Consider the following 24,543-nt stretch of genomic DNA (forward strand, 5'->3'; position numbering starts at 1 on the left):
CATTTTTAAGAATGTAAAGGGAGGTCCTAAGACCAGAAAGTTTAATAACTGTTGTTGTATTTCAAGCTCACTTACCATGAAGCCAGTTATATGAAATGGAAGAAGTAATTTTCATTGCTTAAATGTTTCAGTAGCACCCATTATTCATTTTATGTCAGAAAACTAAGATGCAAATACAGACCAAAGATTCCTCCAAAAGCTTGTGGAGGAGGCTGAAATGTAAATTTCAAAATACTTCAGTTAAAAAAAACCGTAAGTGGCATACATTTTCCAGATATGGATGGTTACTTAAAAGCCCACCTCTGGGGCTTCCTTGGTGGCGCAGTGGTTGAGAGTCCGCCTGCTGATGCAGGGGACACGGGTTTGTGCCCCGGTCCAGGAAGATCCCACATGCTGCGGAGCGGCTGGGCCCGTGAGCCAGGGCCGCTGAGCCTGCGCATCCGGAGCCTGTGCTCTGCAACGGGAGAGGGCACAGCAGTGAGAGGCCCGTGTACTGCAAAAAAAAAAAAAAAAAAAAAAAGCACACCTCTGAGGATACATTATATTATCGTAAAATAATTATTATGTAATTGCTATAATAGTTATAATTTAATGATAGCCTGTTATATCCATTAACTCTTTTTCTCATTTAAAGCCCTGCATGATAAGTTATATTATTAAGTAACTTGCTGTTTGTCACACAGTAAGTTTTAAAGAGTGGGGATCCAGGCGCTTCTTTTTTGTCTTACTCTAAAGCTCTTACTCTTCCTTTTATCATAATGCTGTTGTTCACAGCAGCTGTGTATACAAGCATCAGCCTTCTATAAACAGTTTACGAGATCTTGTGGTAAGGGCTGTTTTTGACAACAAGGCTAGATAAAGACTTGTCTCAGTTTTAGTTTGATGATTAAGGCAAGGAGACTGTCTTCTACAGCTGTAGGGAGACAGTGCAAAAATGAACTAAGAAAGAGAAAAACAAATATCGTATAGTAACACATGTATTTGGAATCTAAAACAAAAAATGGTTCTGATGAACCTAGGGGCAGGACAGGAATAAAGATGTGGATGTAGAGAATGGACTTGAGGACACGGGGAAGGAGAAGGGTAAGATGGGACGAAGTGAGAGAGTTGCATTGACGGTACTACCAAATGTAAAATAGAGAGCTAGTGGGAAGCAGCCGCATAGCACAGGGAGATCAGCTCGGTGCTTTGTGACCACCTAGATGGGTGGGATAGGGAAGGTGGGAGGAAGACACAAGAGGGAGGGGGTATGGGGATATATGTATATGTATAGCTGATTCACTTTGTTATACAGCAGAAACTAACACAACATTGTAAAGCAATTATATTCCAATAAAGATATTAAAAAAAATGAATGAACTAAGCTGAAACAAATTGCTGGACACTGACTTCCATCAGTAAATTACACCCTTCCTGATTGACATAGGTAGTATGAAAAAATGAATAGTCAGTATGATTTGTATTCTTTTGGCTGATTCTCAGTTTAATATCTGTTTACTATTGTGATCATATTTCTAGGCTTCTCCAGTGACAGTGATCTGATATCTCTTACTGTTGATGTGGATTCTCTTGCTGAGTTGGATGATGGAATGGCTTCCAATCAAAATTCTCCCATTAGAACTTTTGGTCTCAGTCTTTCTTCGGATTCTTCAGCACTAGGGGCTGTTGCTTCTGACAGTGAACAGAGTAAAACAGAAGAAGAACGGGAAAGTCGTGGCCTCTTTCCTGGCAGTTTAAAATCCAAGCTTGGCAAGAGAGATTATTTGGAGAAAGCAGGAGAATTAATAAAGCTGGCTTTAAAAAAGGAAGAAGAAGATGACTATGAAGCTGCTTCTGATTTTTATAGGAAGGGAGTTGATTTACTCCTAGAAGGTGTTCAAGGTACAGTTTTATCTGTATTAATGTATTTTGGCATGTTCTTGTGTTGGTATCTGGGGAAGAAAAAGTATGTGATATATAACTGTTGCTTGTGTATAATCCTATGTAAAAACAAGACTGAAAAGGAGAAATTACTGGAGATTAAATGACTTAAATATGGACATATACTTTTAGTTACATGAAATGCAGGACAGTATCAGAGATACTTAAGTTCTGCTTTGATCAATTATTCAACAAAAACAATTAAAAAAAAATGAAGGCTCTAAGTCTTTTGTATGAATAATAATGTTTTTTTCTGACATGGTCACCAGCCTTCACCTATCTCAGGAGTATTCATAGAGATTCTTTAGTCCATCGACTCTCGGCCCGAAGAGACAAGATGAAATGAGCTTTTAAACTGAGAGTGTAAAGGATTCTTGGATTTGCCTACTATTCTGTTTTTGTTAGTTGTGATAAATTCTCAGCTAATTAATGTGGGTGATATGGGACATGTAGAGCTGAATGTTGCTGAATGTCTGTAAGTAGAACTTAGCGTTTTATTTACTTATTTTTTAAGCGTCAGTTTTTATCATTTGCCTTTTCTTTATGGAAGCAGATTGAAGCATACTTCAATTCGTTACCTGACTTTCTGGACACAGTAATCAGAGGTTGATAGGACCTTCTTCCAGTGGTTTTCTGTCCAGAAAATCATCATCGTCGTTGTTTTGTGGTCTTTGACTTGTTAGTACCATTTAGATTACCACAGTCTCCTGGATTACTAATACTTTTTTACTACAGTACTCCCACCCTCACTATGCCTGGTGTCCTGTAGTCTAGAAGACTTCTGTTTACTCTTCCTAGAGTATAAACTTTCCGTCTTCTAATGTAGTGAAAAGATGAATACTTGGCTGTAAAGAGTGGAAGAGGGAGTGTGTGTAGTAGTGTCCTAATTACTTCTTAACCAGGAATTTTGATGAATTCTCTTGTTTTTAGCTTTCACACTCAACTTCCACAGCTACCTAAAACCACTAGTTCCTGAAATTTTGGACAGATTTAAAGTGTTGTGTAAATCAAGCAGCTTCCTTGAGTTGCCCAGGTCAATAACCACTCATCCATCTACTTTTTACCTTCTAAAATTTTGTTGCTGCTATTTTCTCTCTCAGTCTCTTTGTTCTTACAGGGTTTTGCCTTAAAAATAATTTTTTTTTACTGCCACATTAATGGAACTTCAGGAGGGAGCATCTCTTATGGTTTGATTGATATATCATTTTGATATAAATTTTTGTTTTTCAAATAGTTTCATAGTCTTTTGCATTTTTTTTGTCTGCTAGTGGAGCATTTTGGTCTTAATGATCTACTCATTTTTCTTCTTTGTCTTAAATTTTATATGGGGTTGGGAGTTTAAAATGGGGATGAGTTCCAAACAGTTGGCTCTAATATTTTGCCCTTTTCTTTCTATATAATTTTGTGCTAAAACACAAAATTGATATAAAACACATCAGTGTGATACTTTTCTAAAAGTTAGTTGCATTTAACCTTAGAACACTTCATAATGTTACCACTTGGTGGCACCAGAAAAATAAAAATCTTTGCTTCAAAATGAGAATTAGGGATGCATGTCAGCAAATATCAAAAAAAGTACATAATTTAGTTAGTTACTTTGTGATTATGGTGCTGAATTATTTCTCCACCGGAACTTGATACCAAACCTACTAAACCTCTAGCTTAAGGAGTGTTACTATTTAAACATATTTGTCCTATTTAACTTACGCTTGTCTCTCTGAAACCACAATCTCCAGTTCTGCCTGGATTAGTTTTTGTGGTTAATATGCCATCAAATCTAAAAACTTATAATCAACTAATTGCTTGTAACCTTCTATTGTTTATTCATAATGTGATCAATTTTATTCATACAAACTGTGGGAACCACAATCACAGAATTCTAATTTTAACCAAAATGTAAAATAGCTTCTGTTTGAAGCCCATGGTTATGCATTTAACTACTTGTTAAATGTAATGTCAGGGCAGTGCTTCTAGTCTGTGGATTCTGGTTAAAAGTATATCAGTTACAACACATGGACATTATTTTTAAAAAATGTTTTCTCCAGTTCTACTGAGATATAATTGACATATGACCTTGTATTAAAGGTGTACAACATAATGATTTGATATATGTAAATATTGTGAAGTGATTACTGCAGTAAGTTTAGTTAACATACATTACCTCACATAGTTGTAAATTTTTTTTTCTGGTGATGAGAACTTTTAAGATCTATTCCGTTAGCAACTTTCAAATACACGATACAGTTGTTAACTATAGTCACCATGTTGTATGTCACATCCCCTGGATTTATTAATCTTATAAATGGAAGTTTGTATTTTTTGATCACCTTCACCCCTTGCCTCTGGCAACCACCAGTCTGTTCTCTGTTTCTATGAGTTTGGTTCTTTTTAGATTCCACATATAATTGAGATCATATGGTATTTGTCTTTCTTTGACTCACTTCACTTAGCATAGTACCCTGAAAAATTTCTCTTTTTTATGGTTGAATAATATTCCATTGTATATATACACCACATTTTCTTTATCTATCCATCTGTTGATGGACACTTAGGTTGATTCATGTCTTGGCTATTGTAAATAATGCTGCAACGAACATGGAGATGCAAATGTATCTTTGAGGTAGTGATTTTGTTTCCTTCGGATGTATACCTGGAAGTGGAATTGCTCAATCATGAGGTAGTTCTATTTGTAATTTTTTGAGGAACCTCCATATTGTTTTCCATAGTGGCTACAACAATCTACATTCCCCCCAACAGTGCACAAGAGTTCACTTTTCTCCATATCCTTGATAACATTTATTTGTTGTCCTTTTGATGGTAACCATTCTGACAGGTGTGAGGTGATATCTCATTGTGATTTTGATTTGGGTATGATGAGTTATGTTAAGTACCTTTTCATATACCTTTTAAGCATTTGTATATCTTCTTTGGGAAAATGTCTGTTCACTTCCTCTGACCATTTTTTAATCTGATTAATTTTTTTTCCTCTGTTGAGTTGTGAGAATTTTGTGTGTATTTTGGATATTAACTTCTTATCAGATATATAATTTGCAAATATTTCTCCCATTTGGTAGGTTGCCTTTTCATTTTGTTGATGGTTTTCTTTGCTGTGGAGAAGAAGCTTTTTAGTTTGATGTAGTCCCACTTGTTTATTTTTGCTTTTGGTTTCAAATCCAAAAAATTATTGCCAAGACTGATGTCAAGGAGCTTACCCTCTATGTTTTCTTCTAGGAGTTCTGTGGTCTCAAGTCTTACATTCAGGTCTTTAATCCATTTTGAGTTGATTTTTGTGTATGGTGTAAGATAGGAGTCCAGTTTTACTCCTTTGCAAGTGGATGCCCAGTTTTCCCAGCACCATTTATTGTGCCTATCCTTCCCCTATTGAATATTCTTGGCTCCTTTGTCAAAAATTAGTTAACTGGGGCTTCCCTGGTGGCGCAGTGGTTGAGAGTCCGCCTGCCGATGCAGGGGACGCGGATTCGTGCCCCGGTCCGGGAGGATCCCACATGCCACGGAACGGCTGGGCCCGTGAGCCATGGCCACTGGGCCTGCGCGTCCGGAGCCTGTGCTCCACAACGGGAGAGGCCACAGCAGTGAGAGGCCCTCATACCGCAAAAAGGAAAAAAAAATTAGTTAACTGTACATGTATGGGTTTACTTCTGGGCCCTCTATTCTGTTCCATTGATATTTGTGTCTTTTTAATACTAATACCATACTGTTTTTTTTAACATCTTTATTGGAGTATAATTGCTTTACGATGGTGTGTTAGTTTCTGCTTTATAACAGAGTGAATCAGCTATACATATACATGTATCCCCGTTTCTCCTCCCTCTTGTGTCTCCCTCCCATCCTCCTTATCCCACCCCTCTAGGTGGTCACAAAGCACCGAGCTGATCTCCCTGTGCTATGTGGCTGCTTCCCACTAGCTATCTATTTTACATTTGGTAGTGTATATATGTCCATGCCACTCTCTCACTTCGTCCCAGCTTACCCTTCCCCCTCCCCGTGTCCTCAAGTCCATTCTCTACATCTGCGTCATTATTCCTGTCCTGCTCCTAGGTTCTTCAAAACCATTTTTTTTCTTAGATTCCATATATATATGTGTTAGCATACAGTATTTGTTTTTCTCTTTCTGACTCACTCTGTATGACAGACTCTAGGTCCATCCACCTCACTACAAATAACTCAGTTTCGTTTCTTTTTATGGCTGAATAATATTCCATTGTATATATGTGCCACATCTTCTTTATCCATTCATCTGTTGATGGACACTTAGGTTGCTTCCATGTCCTGGCTGTTGTAAATAGAGCTGCAATGAACATTGTGGTACATGGCTCTTTTTTGAATTATGGTCTCCTCAGGGTATATGCCCAGTAGTGGGATTGCTGGGTCGTATGGTAGTTCTATTTTTAGTTTTTTAAGGAACCTCCATACTGTTCTCCATAGTGGCTATATCAATTTACATTCCCACCAACAGTGCAAGGGGGTTCCCTTTTCGCCACACCCTCTCCAGCATTTATTGTTTGTAGATTTTTTGATGATGGCCATTCTGACCAGTGTGAGGTGATACCTCACTGTAGTTTTGATTTGCATTTCTCTAATGATTAGTGATGTTGAGCATCCTTTCGAGTGTTTGTTGGCAGTCTGTACATCTTCTTTGGAGAAATGTCTATTTAGGTCTTCTGCCCATTTTTGGGTTGGGTTGTTTGTTTTTTTGTTATTGAGCTGCATGAGCTACTTGTAAATTTTGGAGATTAATCCTTTGTCAGTTGCTTCATTTGGAAATATTTTCTCCCATTCTGAGGGTTGTCTTTTGGTCTTGTTTATGGTTTCCTTTGCTGTGCAAAAGCTTTGAAGTTTCATTAGGTCCCATTTATTTATTTTTCTTTTTATTTCCATTTCTCTAGGAGGTGGGTCAAAAAGGATCTTGCTGTGATGTATGTCATAGAGTGTTCTGCCTATGTTTTCCTCTAAGAGTTTGATAGTGTCTGGCCTTACATGTAGGTCTTTAATCCATTTTGAGTTTATTTTTGTGTATGGTGTTAGGGAGTGTTCTAATTTCATTCTTTTACATGTAGCTGTCCAGTTTTCCCAGCACCACTTATTGAAGAGGCTGTCTTTTCTCCACTGTATATTCTTCCTTCCTTTATCAAAAATAAGGTGACCATATGTGCGTGGGTTTATCTCTGGGCTTTCTATCCTGTTCTATTGATCTATATTTCTGTTTTTGTTCCAGTATCATACTGTCTTGATTACTGTAGCATTGTAGTATAGTTTGAAATTAAGATTAATCAAGATTGCTTTGCCTACTCAGAGTCTTTTGAGGTTCCATACAAATTTTAGAATTGTTTTTTTTACTTCTGTGAAAAATACCATTGGAATTTTGATAGGGATTGCTTTCAATCAGTGGATCACTTTGAGTAGTATGGATATTTTAACAATATTAATTCTCCCAGTCCATGAGCATGGAATATCTTTTGTTTTTCTCTTCAATTTCTTTCATCAGTTATTTGTAGTTTTTAGTGTACTGATCTTTCACCTTCCTGGTTGAACTTATTCCTAGGTATTTTATTCTTTTTTATACATTTGTAAGAGGGATTGTTTTCTTTTTTTGTGTGTGTGGTACGCGGGCCTTTCACTGCTGTGGCCTCTCCCGTTGCGGAGTACAGGCTCCGGACGCGCAGGCTCAGTGGCCATGGCTCACGGGCCCAGCCACTCTGCGGCATGTGGGATCTTCCTGGACCGGGGCATGAACCTGTGTCCCCTGCATCGGCAGGCGGACTCTCAACCACTGCACCACCAGGGAAGCCTGGGATTGTTTTCTTAATTTCTCTTTCTAATAAGTTGTTGTGGGACTTCCCTGGTGGTGCAGTGGTTAAGAATCCGCCTACCAATGCTGGGAGCACAGGTTCGAGCCCCGGTCCGGGAAGATCCCACATGCCACAGAGCAACTAAGCCCGTGTGCCACAACTACTGAGCCTGCGCTCTGGAGCCTGCAAACCACAACTACTGAAGCCCACGTACTACAACGAAGAGTAGCCCTCGCTCACTGCAACTAGAGAAAGCTCGCGCGCAGCAATGGAGACCCAACGCAGCCAAAAATAAATAAAATAAATAAATAAAAAAATTTTGCTGTTAGTGTGTAGAAACACTGATTTTTGTATATTGATTTTGTATCCTATACTTTTACTGAATTCATTTATTAGTTTAACAGTTTTTGGGGGAGTCTTTGGGATTTTCTATACCTAATATCATGTCATCTGCAAAAAGGGAGAGTTTTACTTCTTCCTTTTGATTTGGATGCTTTTTTTTTTCTTCCCTTTTTCTTGCGTAATTGCTCTGGCTAGGACTTCCAGTACTATGTTGAATAAAGTGCAAAAGTGGGCATCCTTGTCTTGTTCCTGATCTTAGAGGAGAATGTTTCAGCTTATCACTGTCGAGTGATGTTGAGTATAATGGACTTTATTCTTTAATTTGTGGGGAAATTGGGGGCTCCAGCTTGTGAGCTAACTTGACATTTAGGAGCAGAAGAGATGTTTCCTTGGAGAAACTGTTATTGAGACATCACTCTAACCAGTTATACCTATGAGTCATTTTGATTTAACTCTTGCTGTGAGAATTGTTACCTGTGGCCTTAGATTGGATTGGCATGCTTTCTAATAAAGTAACTATTTCTGAATATCTGATAATCCAGAGAAATAATCTTTCAGAGCTAAGTAGAAGTGCTTTGTACAGGGGTTCTTAAGAGTTTGCAAATTTTGTTATTCTGCATACTAACTATTCATCGTAACTAAACTATTCATTTAAAGGAATTTATCTAGGTTGTTTGGAGATCTGATAAAGATGGCTTGATGTTTTTCTTACTTAATTCGTGTTTGCACAGCTGAGGTTAGATGCAAAACACAGTAGCAGCAGTTCTATTTGCCCATCCAGCAGAGAAGAAACATACCCTGATAGTGGTAACTTTGAATTCTCCTTTTGAATCCGACACTTATTTCCTCAGTCTAGAAATGGCTCTTGAAATTAAGGTGCCCTCTACTCTTCTAAGTCCAGAAGAGATTTTTATGGATTTAAGAGGGAAAATCCAAAAGTCAAGATTGAAGGAATCAACCTGAATCTTTGAAGAGAATGTTTCAGTACATAACCTTTCATTTCTGTCTTATTTATATATTTCTGCAAGTGGCTGATATGACTAATCTGTATTCTTAGTGTGGGCTTATTGGAATAATTGTGATAATGTAGAGTGGCAAATGGATGACATAAAGGTATTAACGAAATATTTAAAATAATTTATTATTTAATACGTGCCTGTCACTGTACAAGGGTTTTTTCTTAACGTTATTTTTAATCCTCAGAGCAAACCTATAAGCTGAGCTATGACTGGTCTTGCTGGGCTTTGTCTAAGGACACCAAAACTTAGAGGGTGCAGACATTTAATATAATGATTCTAAAAGGTTGGCACCTAGTTAGCAAGAATAATTATTTAAAACAGGAAGCTACCAGATGGCGAGCATTGTTAGTAACACCCATCTGTGGGCTACATTATGAATTACAGAGTTGATTTGAGAGCTGGTTTTGTTCAGTTTGTTCTAGGTGCCAACATTGCTGGTTTATTGTGTTTGTAAGGTGGATACTGGAATCCCCATTTTACAGGTGGAGAAAACTAAGACTTATATAAAGTAAGCAATTTGCTCAGCAACGCAAGCCAGTAAAAGTTTCAGCCAGGCTTTAAATCTAGGTCTGAGTTCAAATTTTGCCTTCTTTCCACTCTGCCATGCTACTTCTCACACATAATTAGATTAGCTTTTAAAAATGGAAACACAAGTCTTCGCCAGTTTCAAATATTTTTAAACTTTGCATATTTATTCTTTTTCCTTCTACCCATTTATTTCTTTGCTCAGTCAACCATCTATCATTCGGTTGACCATTCAACAAGCTTTTTACTACTTGTATGTACCAGGTACTGTGATAGTGAATATACAGTGGTTTTTTATAAAAATATAAAATTGAACAATGAGACCTCCTCTCCTCTCTGCCCATCCCTTCTTCTCCCTTCCCTTCCCCTCTCCATCCCTCCCCTCTCCTGTTTCTGTTTTAAGTCTCCTGCATACATTATGAATATCACAATGAAAAGAGTTTCTGGATGTTGCTGGTATCTAATTTTTTTGTCAAACTTGTTGATATTTTTGACCTATGAGCCTGCTTATGATGTTGCTACTTAGCTGAGAGATGCAAACCATCTTCTGCAATTTTCATCCTGGTAAATGGTATAATAAGCAGTACCAAACCATTTTTTATAGTTTACCCCATACCTGGGTCTATGTGTGCTAGGCTCTCAGGGATGTTCAGACATATTTCAAAAGCTGACCTAGTGTGCTGCGGTACTATTGATATGTCATTCTGGGTCTCTTATTGGGTCTTGACTATTTTTCTTTCCCACAGTGAGGAATAGAATTCCTGGAGAAACCATAAACCTACCTACACTTCTAGGTTTCCTTTGAGTCTCTTTGATTAGCTCAGAATTGTAGGGTTGGTTCTAGATCATGTCCAGGCTCTATGAATGTGGCTAGTCTCTCTCTCAGAGACTATATGCATTATGACTGCATATAGTCAAGACCCATATGCAGTCATAATGCCATATACTCAAGTGCTTTAGAAAACAGTGTTGACCATTGATTTATTCCTTTGAATGAGAGTTACTCAAGTATCAGGAAGCTCAAAGGATAAACTTGTTTGCTTTAGAATGGATGGATATAGGAGAAAGGTAGTAAGTCTACATTTGATGAAGAGAAGCAAGTCACATAATTTCTTATTGCTGAATTTCAGAAATGAAAACATGTAGCTTTAAGAATAAAACTTATTTGACTTGTTTATGGTGTTAAACTCTGAAGACATTATGAAAATATTGTCTAGCCCACTTTTTCTTTAAGGGATTGCCCAGTTCAGTACAAAGTATGATATAGTATAAGACTAACAAGACCAAAAGCTGTATTTTTAATAAGCAATGGTGGTGTGACCATCCAGCCTTCTAATGCATTGGCTCCTAGTTTTTTTGATTTATGTTTATGATCCCCTTTGAGAATTTTGTTCTTCTTTTTCAATGTTGTTTCTACTATTGGGATCTCCTTACGACTCTATATAAATTTGAAAATCACCTTTAAAAAATTTGCGGTATAATTGACATACTTATTTTTAAAATTTATTTAAATTTTTTTAGAAATCAGCTTTTCTATTTCTGCAAAAAAGGCTGTTGGAATTTTAGTAGGCATTGAATTAAATCTGTAAATACATTTGGGGAGTATTGCCATCTTAACAGTATTAAGTCTTTCAATCTATGAACACAGATGTCTTATTTTTTACATCTTCTTTAATTTCTTTCAGCAGTGTTTTGTGGTTTTCAGTGTATGAATCTTTCGCCTCCTTGGTTAAATCTGTTCCTAGGTATTTATTCTTTTGAATGCTATTGTAAATGGAATTGTTTCATTAATTTTCTTTGCAGATTGTTTATTTCTGGTGAATTAAAACACAGTTGATTTTTGTATGTATATCTTGTATCTGGCAACTTGCCCAATTCATTTATTAGCTCTAGTAGGTTTTTGTGGATTCCTTGGGATTTCTATATATAGGATTATTTTATCTGATAGATGTAGTTTATTTATTCATTTTCAATTTGGGTGCCTTTTATTACTTTTTCTTGCCTAATGCTCTGGCTAGAACTTCCAATACAGTGTTCAGTAGCATTGTGAAGGTAGGCATCCTTGTCTTTTTTTTTTTAAATTAATTAATTAATTAATTTTTGGCTGCGTTGGGTCTTCGTTGCTGCCCGCGGGCTTCCTCTAGTTGCGGCAAGCAGGGGCTACTCTTCGTTGCAGTGCGTGGGCTTCTCATTGCAGTGGCTTCTCTCATTGCGGAGCACAGGCTCTAGGCGCACGGGCTTCAGTAGTTGTGGCACGTGGGCTCAGTAGTTGTGGCTTATGGGCTCTAGAGCACAGGCTCAGTAGTTGTGGTGCACGGGCTTAGTTGCTACGTGGGATGTGGGATCTTCCCAGACCAGGGCTCGAACCCATGTCCCCTGCATTGGCAGGCGGATTCTTAACCACTGTGCCACCAGGGACTTTCCAGCATCCTTGTCTTGTTCCAGATCTTAGGGGGAAAGCTTTTAGTTTTTTACCATTGAATATGATATTAGTAATTGGTTTTTCATAGGTGTCCTTTATAATGTTGAAGAAGTTCCCTACTATTTCTAGTTTTCTGGATGGTTTTATCAAGAAAGAGAGTTAGATTCTGTTAAGCAGAATTACCACAAATTTACAACACAAATTTATTATTTTATGGTTCTGTAGGTTAGAAATCTGACATGAGTCTTACTGGGCTGAAATCAAAGTGTGGGCAGGACTGTGTTCCCTTCCAGAGACTCCAGGGGAGAATGGGTTTCCTTGCCTTTTCTAGCTTCTAGAGGCCACCTGCATGTCTTCTTCCATCTTGAAAGCCAGCAATCTTGTATCTCTCTGATCATTTTTCCATAGTTACATCTCACTCTGATCCTTAGCAAGGACACGTTACATGATTTTAAGAACCTATGTGATTTGGTTGGGCCCACCCTGATAATCCAGGAAAAATGCCATGTCTCAAGATTCGTAACCTTAATCACATTTGTAAAGTTGTTTTAGCCAAGTAAAGTAATATTTTCACAGGTTCCTTGGTTAGGACACAGACATCTTAGGGGTCCATTAGTCTGCCTACTGCACTTTCGAATTACTTCTAAGTAATATACTTCTATGTATATTATAAGTATACTATTTAACATCCCAGCAATTGAGATTTTTCTGAGTATCTTTTTGTTACTGACTTCTAACTTAATTCCATGGTGTCCAGTGGACTTTGTCTGAATGATTTTAACTTTTTGAAATTTGTTGAGGCTTTCTTTATGGCCAAGCCATCCTATTTAATGATTTTTGCACAGGGCCTTGAAATGGGGATTCTTTTTTTAAAAAATTATTTTTAACATCATTATTGGAGTATAATTGCTTTACAATGGTGTGTTAGTTTCTGCTTTATAAGAAAGTGAATCAGTTATTCATATACATATGTTCCCATATCTCTTCGCTCTTGCATCTCCCTCCCTCCCACCCCCCCATCCCACCCCTCTAGGTGGTCACAAACCACCGAGCTGTTCTCCCTGTGCTATGCGGCTGCTTCCCGCTAGCTATCTGTTTTACATTTGGTAGTGAATATATGTCCATGCCACTCTCTCACTTTGTCACAGCTTACCGTTCCCCCTTCCCATATCCTCAAGTCGATTCTCCAATAGGTCTGTGTCTTTATTCCTGTCTTACCCCTAGGTTCTTCATGACCTTTTTTTTTTTTTCTTAGATTCCATATATATGTGTTAGCATACGGTATTTGTTTTTCTCTTTCTGACTTAATTCACTCTGTATGACAGACTCTAGGCCCATCCAGCTCACTACAAGTAACTCAATTTCATTTCTTTTTATGGCTGAGTAATATTCCATTGTATATATATGCCACATCTTCTTTATCTATTCATCTGTTGTTGGACACTTAGGTTACTTCCATGTCCTGGCTATTGTAAATAGAGCTGCAATGAACATTTTGGTACATGGCTCTTTTTGAATTATGGTTTTCTCAGGGTATACGCCCAGTAGTGGGATTGCTGGGTCGTATGGTAATTCTATTTTTAGTTTTTAAGGAACCTCCATACTGTTCTCCATAGCGGCTGTATCAATTTACATTCCCACCAACAGTGCAAGAGTGTTCCCTTTTCTCCACACCCTCTCCAGCATTTATTGTTTGTAGATTTTTTGATGATGGCCATTCTGACTGGTGTGAGATGATATCGCATTGTAGTTTTGATTTGCATTTCTCTAATGATTAATGATGTTGAGCATTCTTTCATGTGTTTGTTGGCAATCTGTATATCTTCTTTGGAGAAATGTCTGTTTAGGTCTTCTGCCCATTTTTGGGTTGGGTTGTTTTTTTTTTTGTTATTGAGCTGCATGAGCTACTTGTAAATTTTGGAGATTAATCCTTTGTCAGTTGCTTCATTTGGAAATATTTTCTCCCGTTCTCAGGGTTGCCTTTTGGTCTTGTTTATGGTTTCCTTTGCTGTGCAAAAGCTTTGAAGTTTCATTAGGTCCCATTTATTTATTTTTGTTTTTATTTCCATTTCTCTAGGAGGTGGGTCAAAAAGGATCTTGCTGTGATTTATGTCATAGAGTGTTCTGCCTATGTTTTCCTCTAAGAGTTTGATAGTGTCTGGCCTTACATGTAGGTCTTTAATCCATTTTGAGTTTATTTTTGTGTATGGTGTTAGGGAGTGTTCTAATTTCACACTTTTACATGTAGCTGTCCAGTTTTCCCAGCACCACTTATTGAAGAGGCTGTCTTTTCTCCACTGTATATTCTTGCCTCCTTTATCAAAGATAAGGTGACCATATGTGCATGGGTTTATCTCTGGGCTTTCTATCCTGTTCCATTGATCTATATTTCTGTTTTTGTGCCAGTACCATACTGTCTTGATTACTGTAACTTTGTAGTATAGTCTGAAGTCAGGGAGCCTGATTCCTCCTGCTCCATTTTTTGTTCTCAAGATTGCTTTGTCTATTCGGGGTCTTTTGTGTTTCCATACAAATTGTGAAATTTTTTGTTCTTGTTCTGTGAAAAATGCCAGTGGTAGTTTGATACGGATTGCATTGAATCTGTAGATTGATTTGGGTAGTAGAGTCATTTTCACAATGTTGAATCTTCCAGTCCAAGAACATGGTATATCTCTCCATCTATTTGTATCGTCTTCAATTTCTTTTGTCAGTGTCTTATAATTTTCTGCATACAGGTCTCTTGTCTCCTTAGGTAGGTTTATTCCTAGATATTTTATTCTTTTTGTTGCAGTGGTAAATGGGAGTGTTTTCTTAATTTCACTTTCAGATTTTTCATCATTAGTGTATAGGAATGCCAGAGATTTTCGTGCATTAATTTTGTATCCTGCTACTTTACCAAATTCATTGATTAGCTCTAGCAGTTTTCTGGTAGCATCTTTAGGATTCTGTATGTATAGTATCATGTCATCTGCGAACAGCGACAGCTTTACTTCTTCTTTTCCGATTTGGATTCCAGACTACAGGCCAATATCACTGATGAACATAGATGCAAAAATCCTCAACAAAATATTAGCAAACAGAATCCAACAGCACATTAAAAGGATCATACACCATGATCAAGTGGGGTTTATTCCACAAGAATGCAAGGATTCTTCAATATATGCAAATCAATCAACGTGATACACCATATTAACAAATTGAAGGAGAAAAACCATATGATCATCTCAATAGATGCAGAGAAAGCTTTTGACAAAATTCAACACCCATTTATGATAAAAACCCTGCAGAAAGTATGCATAGAGGGAACTTTCCTCAACATAATAAAGGTCATATATGACAAACCCACAGCCAACATCATCCTCAATGGTGAAAAACTGAAACCATTTCCACTAAGATCAGGAATAAGACAAGGTTGCCCACTCTCACCACTTTTATTCAACATAGTTTTGGAAGTTTTAGCCACAGCAATCAGAGAAGAAATGGGGATTCTTGATACATTCAAACAGTTATTTGAAGGTTTCATGATACTTTCTGTAATACGGCTATTGTATTTATGTTTGTAGAACATTTTCTTACATTTTAGTAGTCTCTGCCTTATTTTTGATAATCAGTCATTATGTAATAGTCATAGGTACTTATGATTAAATTGGTTTTTGAAACTATTGATATTTGAGATATCATTTAGTTATTCTCTGATTAGTGAAGGCCTACCTGCTTTATTGGCTGTGGGTGAAAAGTTCACAAATAAAGTAAAATCTTGCTATAAAATAGTTATCTTTAATAAACGCAGATCAGTGATAGCCCCTTCCCCTACAAAGGAAAAATACACTGTAGGACAATAAAGAACAAAAACTTAGAGTACCCAGGACAAATAAAAGCAGAGATTAGAAACAAAGTACCCCCAATTGGATTTTTTGTTGTAGTTGATTGGTTTGGTACTTGGAGGGGGAACAGTGCCTTGACTAGCAGTGATAATAAAAGGCCCATCTTTATCCAAGCAACAAGAAGCAAGAATTGAAGGAATAAAAAATGAGAAGAGGCAAAGATGAGTTATTAGAGGGCAGAGAATGGCAAACAATCAATTAAAAAAATGCCATTCCTTTGTACTTTCCTAGTCTTCAAATTACTTTTATTAGTACCTCTTGATGGCTAACCTATCCACTTTTTCTTTCTAGCACCTCTCAGTTGTTTCTATTTCTGTATTTATCTTAGTTTTCATGAGCCATCATTTCAAAAAGTCTTTTGGCAGGTACCTTAATCTCCCTTGCTTTTTGACCTTACATCACTTTTACCTGGCAGATCCCCGGCTATGGATTAAGTTATCCACTTGTTTTGGAGCATCCATGAATTTCCTGTATTTCTGGTTTACAGAGGTTGCTAACCAAAATGAGTTCATTGTTACTAATCTTAACTGGGCCCTCAATAATGTTACTTATCCTTGATGTTCCTTGGTTAACTCACATGTATACACTCTGCAGTGATTGTATTTCATACAATCTCTGATTTTCCTAATTCTCTTCTACTTTTCCAGTGACACCACACTTTTCTTCATTTTCTCTCTTAGGTTGCCTTTTCTAAGTCTACTTTGCCAGCTCCTTCTTTTCCATTTGACATTTAACTGTTGAAATTTGTTGATTCTTGGTTGTTAACCTTCTTAAGCTTCTTACCCTGCTTTCTTAGATGATTTCAGCATTACATAGTTTTGGAGACTATCTACAATAACACTGTGTAATAGAAATATAATGTAAGACACATTTAAGTTTTTCCACTAGCCACATTAAAACTAGAACTCCCACTACAGGCCAATATGGGTAACAGGGTAACTATATTTACTGTCCTTCATGAAGGAACTAAAAAACCAGACAAAGTATATGTAACAATGGTTTTCAAGACACTGGATATTAAGTAATGAAGGGCAGTGTTTTCTGAGGTACAGGAAATAAATGTGATGAGTCTTATGATTGTCCAGCTTACTGGACAATGAGTTTCCAGGCTCAGGGACAGGGAACAGGGAACAGGGAACAGGGAAGCCAGATGGATCATGGCCAAACCTCTGAGTTGAAGAGATGGAGCTGAGAGTCCACAAAGGCCAAAGCTAGAGTTTGCAGTTAGAGCTTGCAGGACCATTACTTGATGTCTAGTGTTTTATCTAGAGAAGAGATGACCGTATATAGATTTACAGAGTGTCCCCTGGAATATTTAGCAGAGTACAGATTAGTGCACAGATGCAGAGAAACTATCCATGGTCATGGAAAGTTTCCCTGAAAGGATCAGGGGAAACATTCTGGGCATTCACACAGGGCTGGGAATAGTGTCTGTTCCTAAAAGGTAGTCTTGAAAACCTCAACCATGGGGAATTGGGTAGAATACTCAGAAGAGTCTTGTTCCAGTAGGGTGGAGTAACAGTTAGCTCTAGGCCCACCCTAACAAATTTTAGAAGTAAGACCTGCCAAAATGAAACTGCTTCCAAGAAACATAACTATCCGAGAACAAAACTCAGTAATGCCTAAAAGCTTTCCAAATTCAATTAAAACATTCTGCTGGTCCAAGAAGCCCAGCAAACACCAAGCATAAGAAACATGAAAACAACAGTAAGGCATATTATAATCAAATTGCTCAAAACCAATGATAAAGGAAAAATCTTAAAGTTAAAAGCAGGCAGAAAAAAAAAACAAACACGAACTGAAGAACAAAGAAAAGAGTGACATCAGATTTCCTGCATAAATAATGCACATAAGTAGACAACTGATTAACGTCTTTAACGTAATGGAAATAAAAAAAACCTGTCGATTGAGAATTCTGTACCCAGTGAAAATATATTTTAAAAAATGAATGCTGATTTGTTCTGTTTTAGCAGTTTTTTTGTACGCGGGCCTCTCACTGCTGTGGCCTCTCCCATTGTGGAGCACAGGCTCCAGACGCGCAGGCTCAGTGGCCATGGCTCACGAGCCCAGCCACTCCGCGGCATGTGGGATCTTCCCGGACCGGGCCACGAACCTGTGTCCCCTGCATCGGCAGGCGGACTCTCAACCACTGTGCCACCAGGGAAGCCCTGTTTTAGCAGTTATTGAGACAACTCTGACTAATGTTGAATTGTCTGTTTCTCCCTTTATTTCTTTAAGTTTTTGCTTCATCTACTTTGGGACTCCATCATTAGCCGCATAATTGTTTTATAACTTAGGGACTCCATCATTAGCCACATAATTGTTTTATAACTGTTATTTCCTGATTAATTTAACTTTTTAACATTACAGTCTTTTTTGTCTCTAGTAAAAATTTTTTTCTTAAAATCTTTTTGTTGGATGTTAGTATAGCTATCTACCTCTCTCAGTACGTTTTATATGATATATGTTTTTCCATTCTGTTACTTTCAACCTGTTTGTATGAATCAAAGTCTGTTTCCTGTAGACAGGATGTAGTTAGATCCTTTTTTAAAAAAAAAACATGAGTCTTATAACCTCTGCTTTTTGATTGGCATGTTTAATCCATATACATTTAATGTATTTAATAATATCATTGGATTTATGTCTGCAGTCATACTATTTGTTTTCTATATGTCTCATTTCTTCTTTGTTTTTACTGCCTCCTCTGTGGTAAGTAGATATTTTTCTAGGGTACCTTTATTATCTGTTTTTTTTTTTCCTAGGCTATCTCATTTTGACTTTGATTTGACTATGATTTTCCATAGTGGTTTTTCTGAAGATTACAGTAATAAACATTTTAACTTAAAACATTCTACTTCAGAGTAAAACTACCTTAATTCTAGTGATAAAGAGAAACTTTGCTTCAGTATAGCTTGCTTCCCTTCCTTCTACTTTTTGCTAGTATTGTCATATATGTTACATCTTTATATAAAAGCCCTACAATGCAGTTTTACAATTATTGATTAAATTTACTTGTCTTTAAACCAGTTTGGGGAAGAAATGAAAAGAATATATTTATGTTGTCTTTTTAAAATTTTACCTAAGTAGTTTCCTTGCTTTATTTATTTAGTTTTTAAATTTGGATTTCAGTTACTGTCTGGTGTCATTTCCTTTTCTGTCTTTCTTGTGGATTTTTTTTTTTTTCCTGCTTCAGTACTTCTTGTAAGGCAGGTCTACTAGCAACAAATTCTCTTAACGTTTATGTAAGAATGTTTATTTTGTCTTTATTGTTGAAAGATAGTTTTCCTGGATATTAGATTCTTGGTTGACTGTTTTTTCCCCTTTTCAGCATATTGAATTGCCATAGCACTGCCTTTTGGTTTTCATTTTTCTGATAATAAGTCAGTTGTTAAATTTTGTTGAAATCCCCTAGTATGTGATAAGTAATGTTTATCTTTTGCTACTTTTAAGATTTTTCTGTTTTGGTTTTTGACAGTTTGGCTATTATATATTTGGGTGTGAATCTCTACATTTATCCTTCTTAATATTTGTTGTATCCTTGGTATTTGATGACCTTCTTAGATGTGTAGATCATTTTGGGGAATTTTTCACCTATTCTTTCTTTCTTTTTTAAAAAAATATTTATATATATATATATATATATATATATATTTATTTGGCCGTGCTGGGTCTTAGTTGCGGCATGCGGGATCTTCTTTGCCGCGTGAGGGATCTTCGTTGTGGCGTTCGGGATATTTTAGTTGCGGCATGTGGGCTCATTTAGTTGTGGCATGTGGGCTCTTTTAGTTGTGGCATGTGGGATCTAGTTCCCTGACCAGGGATTGAACCCGGGCTCCCTGCATTGGGAGCACAGAGTCTTAACAGCTGGACCACCAGGGAAGTCCCTTACCTATTATTTCTTTAAAATATTCCTTTCTTCCGTTTTCCCCCCCTCTTTTTTTTTTGGACTGCATTATTTCTATGTTAGTGTGCTTTATTTCTGAATTTGGTTCTTCCCCCCACACCCTCCCTCTTTTTTTTTTTTATTGTTCAGTTTTATTCAGACTGGATAATGTCTACTTATTTATCTTCAAATTTGCCGATTCTTTTTTGTTAGCTCAGTGTGCTGTTGAGTACTTTTTAACTCCAGGATTTCTATTTGGTTCTTTTTTTACAATTTCTGTGTTTTCATTGTTAATCTGTATTTGTTGATTCATTGTCTTTGTGCTTTCTTTAATTCCTTAAACATGGTTTCTTTTAGTTCCTTGAACATATTTATAATAATTGTTTGAAGTGTTTGTCTACTAAGATTTACATATGAGTCCCTTCAGAGACAGTTTTTACTGACTGCTGCTTTTTTCTGTTTATGGGCCATACTTTTCCTGTTTCTTGACATGTCTCATATTTTTTGTTGAAAACTTGATATTTTAGATAATATATTATAGCAACTGTAAGATTCTACCTCCTCCCCTCCATTTTTCTAGGGTTGTTTGTTGTTGTTTGTGGTCAGCCAGTGATCCTTTAGAGATTATGCTTAAACTGCCTCAGTCAGTGAGGCTTCTGCCATTTGCTGAGAGTGTCTGTGTGTGGGCTAGGGCATTCAAAATTCAGGCGGTTTACGAGTCTTCCCTGGTTTTTACTTTCTGTTTTTGCATGGTCTCCTGTTCACCAAGAGTGAGAGGATAGCTGTGGCCCTCTGTGGTCTTCTCTGTGCATGTGTATAACTTTCAAGATCCCCACGAATATGTGGGAGCTTATCAAAGCACACTGTGCTATCTTGTTTCTCAGATTTTTCTGTTAAATTTTTGGCTTGTCTGTTGTCACTGTTTGCTGTTGATTTCAATAGCCTGGACCTTTTTTCAGTGGATATCAGACTAGCCACCCCCGGCAGCAGGAAGGCTGTTGATCCTCACATCGGCTGTCGACATTGGGCTAGGGATGGGTAGGAGTAGCTGCATGTTAAAACACCCTTGCTTCTCTATTGCAGTTCAGTACTTTTTCTTATATAAATATTTCTTAATTTTTTGTATGTCTGTAGTCAATTTCCAGAGTTGTTGTTTTTGATAATTTTGACCAGTTTTGTCTGGGAAGGTTTTCTCCAGTTCCTCTCTCTGATATTCTGGAAGTCCTACCTCCTGTCGTTGCTTGTCTAACAACTTTATAATTTTTTTTCCTGCTCTGCTCTTGCTTGATGTTAATCCATTCTTTCTCTACCAGTAGAGTAGTCTGAGTGATCTTTTAAAAATAGTCTAATCATGCCAGTTTCTTGCATTAAACTCAGTGCTTTGAGGATAAAATCCAAAGATATTATGGTCTACAAGGCTATGAATGATTTGGCTTCTTCCTCCCTCTCCAGGCTCATCTTGAGCCACTCCTCTTCAGTTATTCTTCTTTAGCCACAGTGGCTGCCTTTTACCTCCTGGCAAGCACCAAGGTCTTTTCTGTGTTGGAACCTTCACATAAGCTGTGCTCTGTTTGAGTGTTTTTCTGTGTTGCCTCAGTTGATATCCCCTTGTTCATCAGGTCTCAGTTTCAATGACAGTTCCTCAGTGAAGCCTTTCCTCACCTCTATTAAGACCAGAATAGATTTCTGAATCTTGTTGTCATTGCACACTGTTTTGCTTCAAGTACTTATCATATTTAAAATGAAATAATTATTTATGCAATTATTTATTGAATGAATATCTCTGTTTACTTGTAATGTCCTTGAATGCAAGGAATTTTCTCATTCATCATTGTATCTCCTAGTATAGTGGCTTTTCCGTAGAAAATCCTCTATAAATATTTTTTAATGCGAATAATTCTATTGATACCTATAAATGGGCACTTGACCGGGGGAAGGAGAAAGCTTGTAGGGAAGGCTTCTGGAGGAGGTGAGAAATAGGTGAAATCTTAAAGTAAGTGTAGTAAATAGCCAGTATGCTTTAAGGCAGCTTGTGACAATGTCAAATAGGCTTAACATGACTCCTGTAGGCACATCAGTACTCCACACAGACATCAGTATATTTGTCCCGAAAGTTTGACAATGTGTAGAATTCAGCCATTTGAAATGACATTAATTATATGCATTATTACATTTATATTTGTAGCTATATAAGTAGTGGGAACTCCGTGTTATTTCTTGCTAATATGACCCTGAGTTTGATTTCTAGCTTTAGTAAATAAGCTTCTGTTTTGGTTCCTTTCCTTGTCTTGGTCTTGTCTTTCCTATTTCAGCATCCTGGGAACTAGGACTCTATTCTGTTTTGATTAGACTCAACCCCAAATTGTCCAGAATTAGCATTTGACCTAAAATGCAGACTTGGCAGCTGGGAAACTGTCATGTGATTTACTCCAATACTTTTCTCATGTTCTTTTTGGGAACAAGGTAGGCATAGACAAACACCTATACTATATTCTAGCAGCTGAATAGACACCTGTAGCATATCACAGTAGCTAATAATCAGGGGAAGAATGGAGTAACAACTCAGTTTAGAAATATTTGTATCGGGCTTCCCTGGTGGCGCAGTGGTTGAGAGTCCGCCTGCCGATGCAGGGGACACGGGTTCGAGCCCCAGTCCGGGAGGATCCCACATGCCGCGGAGCGACTGGGCCCGTGAGCCATGGCCGCTGGGCCTGCGCGTCCGGAGCCTGTGCTCCACAACGGGAGAGGCCACACAGTGAGAGGCCCGCATACCGCAAAAAAAAAGAGAAACATTTGTATCAAAATAAAGAGTTATATAAGCTTGGACCCAGAAGGGCTAATTCTACATTATCTCTAAAAATTTTGATTGTGAAAATAAACAGAAAAACCTTGTTTCCTAAGAGTTCTTTATTACCACAGTTTTTTAATACTACAGGTTTTCACCATAGACGTTTTAAAAGTTGCCCTTTTTAAAAAGAGAAGAGACACTATAAGAATATTATAGGGTTGTGCTTCTTCCTTAATTTCAGATTTTGTTACCTCTGAAAACAGAACTTTAGAGATCGCATACCTTGGGCCTAGAATAATGTCCATCTGAGGATGATTATTGGTATGCAATATTGTTAATGTATAATAATAGTAATAATGGTAATTAAGATGATCTTTTATGTAGTTAGAACTCAAGCAGGATAAATTGAATATGAAGCAGTATGCTTTGGGCAGGTTTTGATTCTTCATTTGTTGGTCTCATGTCAAAGATATATGTGTTTGGTGGTCTAGATGGAAAGAATATCATACATTCAAAAAATAATGAACCTTCTGAACCTCTGATGATCAGGAGGCTCAGCGTACTGCATCCGATGGGCATAAAGTGCTGCCTTCCCACATGGTTACAACTGAAGGAAGAAAGTCTGGATGAATCATCTGCTGGCATATGTTTCTTGAATTGTTGGCTATTTTGGTGTCGACTTTTATCTTGAGAGTTTCATGTTTTAATGACAAAAGTGTTCACTGGAAATTATAGCCTGGAAAAGAGAACCACTTTCCTGCTTCTGCAGAAAGCTAGGTAAGGCATTGATGTGGGGTAAAGTAGCTGTGGAGTTTTATATTCAGATTGTATGAAGAGTAAACAGAGCATCTAAAATAACCACTTGCACATTGCAACAAACACATCATCATTTGCTTAAAAAAGAGTTATAATTACAGTTGACGAAGCATGGACACCATAAAAAATGCATTAGTTTGGCTTGACACATTAATTACCTGTTTTTGCAGATGTTTTTATGTATTGTTGTGTGAACAGTTTACAAAATAATTACAGGAAAGTCATACGGAAAATAAACTAAGTGGGTGGTTTCTCGTCTAAATATTTTCATTCATGTGAATCTGTGTGAGGCACAGCTGCTCTATAGCAAAAGCAGAGATGAGGATTCTCGAGTTTTTTTTTTTTTTTTTATTAGATGGTCTCTGTCATCAGTATCACCACATTTTAATATCTTTAGCAGCACAGTTTAAAAACATAAAATGAGAGGGTTGGTTTAATCCCTGTGATTACTGAAAAAAACCTTGATTCTGATCAGAAGAAATGTAGATATCTACGAGTATTTTAAAATAATCCAAACAAAACTAAAATACCCTAAGTGAAAAACTACTGCTATGTCAGTGCTGGCAGGTCGTTAGGCACTTGGGCAAGGATTTAATCATTATTTTGTTTTTACTTGAGTTACATACTTTTACGTAATTTATACCTTAAGCTATATCTTAATTAAACATTGAGCTAGTTATAAATTGCATGGAAGTTCAGCTTATTTATTCTCTTTTAGGAAGTATTAAAAATGTAAATCTGCTTTTTCTCAGACGATTATACTGTATTTCTCTTAGTGGTCTCAAAGTGTGTTTCATTTGAAAAATAACCAGATCATTGTGTCATACTTTTACAAACTGTTAAGACACACATTTTCCAAAATTGTAATTGTCAAACGATAGAGTTCATAGGCTTCATTTTATTTTACACAATGATTTATAATTACTTAGAATATCTGTGTTGTATTTTCCTCACGGATACTGTAATGATAATTTTTCATGAAATTAAACCAAATATAGATTCTCTTTTTAGTCCAGCCATGCCACTTCTATGCTATATTCCTTTTTTATGCATTTCACCTGCACAGATGATAAAGACAATAATTATACACATTTTCTGACATGTATTTTATGTGACTATTATGAAAGGCACTAA

General features: G+C 37.0%; 1 protein-coding gene across 5 annotated transcripts in view; it reads left to right on the forward strand.

Moving 5' to 3' along the window:
- RPS6KC1 (ribosomal protein S6 kinase C1) overlaps window positions 1-24,543 on the forward strand; it is a 212,595-nt gene that overhangs the window by 81,613 nt on the left and 106,439 nt on the right. For 3 of the 5 annotated variants that reach the window (XM_060131314.1, XM_060131349.1, XM_060131333.1), the window contains one exon: window positions 1,519-1,881. The exons of the other annotated variants lie outside the window; for them this stretch is intronic. In XM_060131314.1, coding sequence (XP_059987297.1) covers window positions 1,519-1,881 — 363 coding nt within the window. The remainder of the gene's footprint in view (window positions 1-1,518; window positions 1,882-24,543) is intronic. 5 annotated transcript variants of the gene reach the window in all.

This window comes from Lagenorhynchus albirostris, chromosome 2 (assembly GCF_949774975.1).
Source record: "Lagenorhynchus albirostris chromosome 2, mLagAlb1.1, whole genome shotgun sequence".
Taxonomy (NCBI): domain Eukaryota; kingdom Metazoa; phylum Chordata; class Mammalia; order Artiodactyla; family Delphinidae; genus Lagenorhynchus; species Lagenorhynchus albirostris.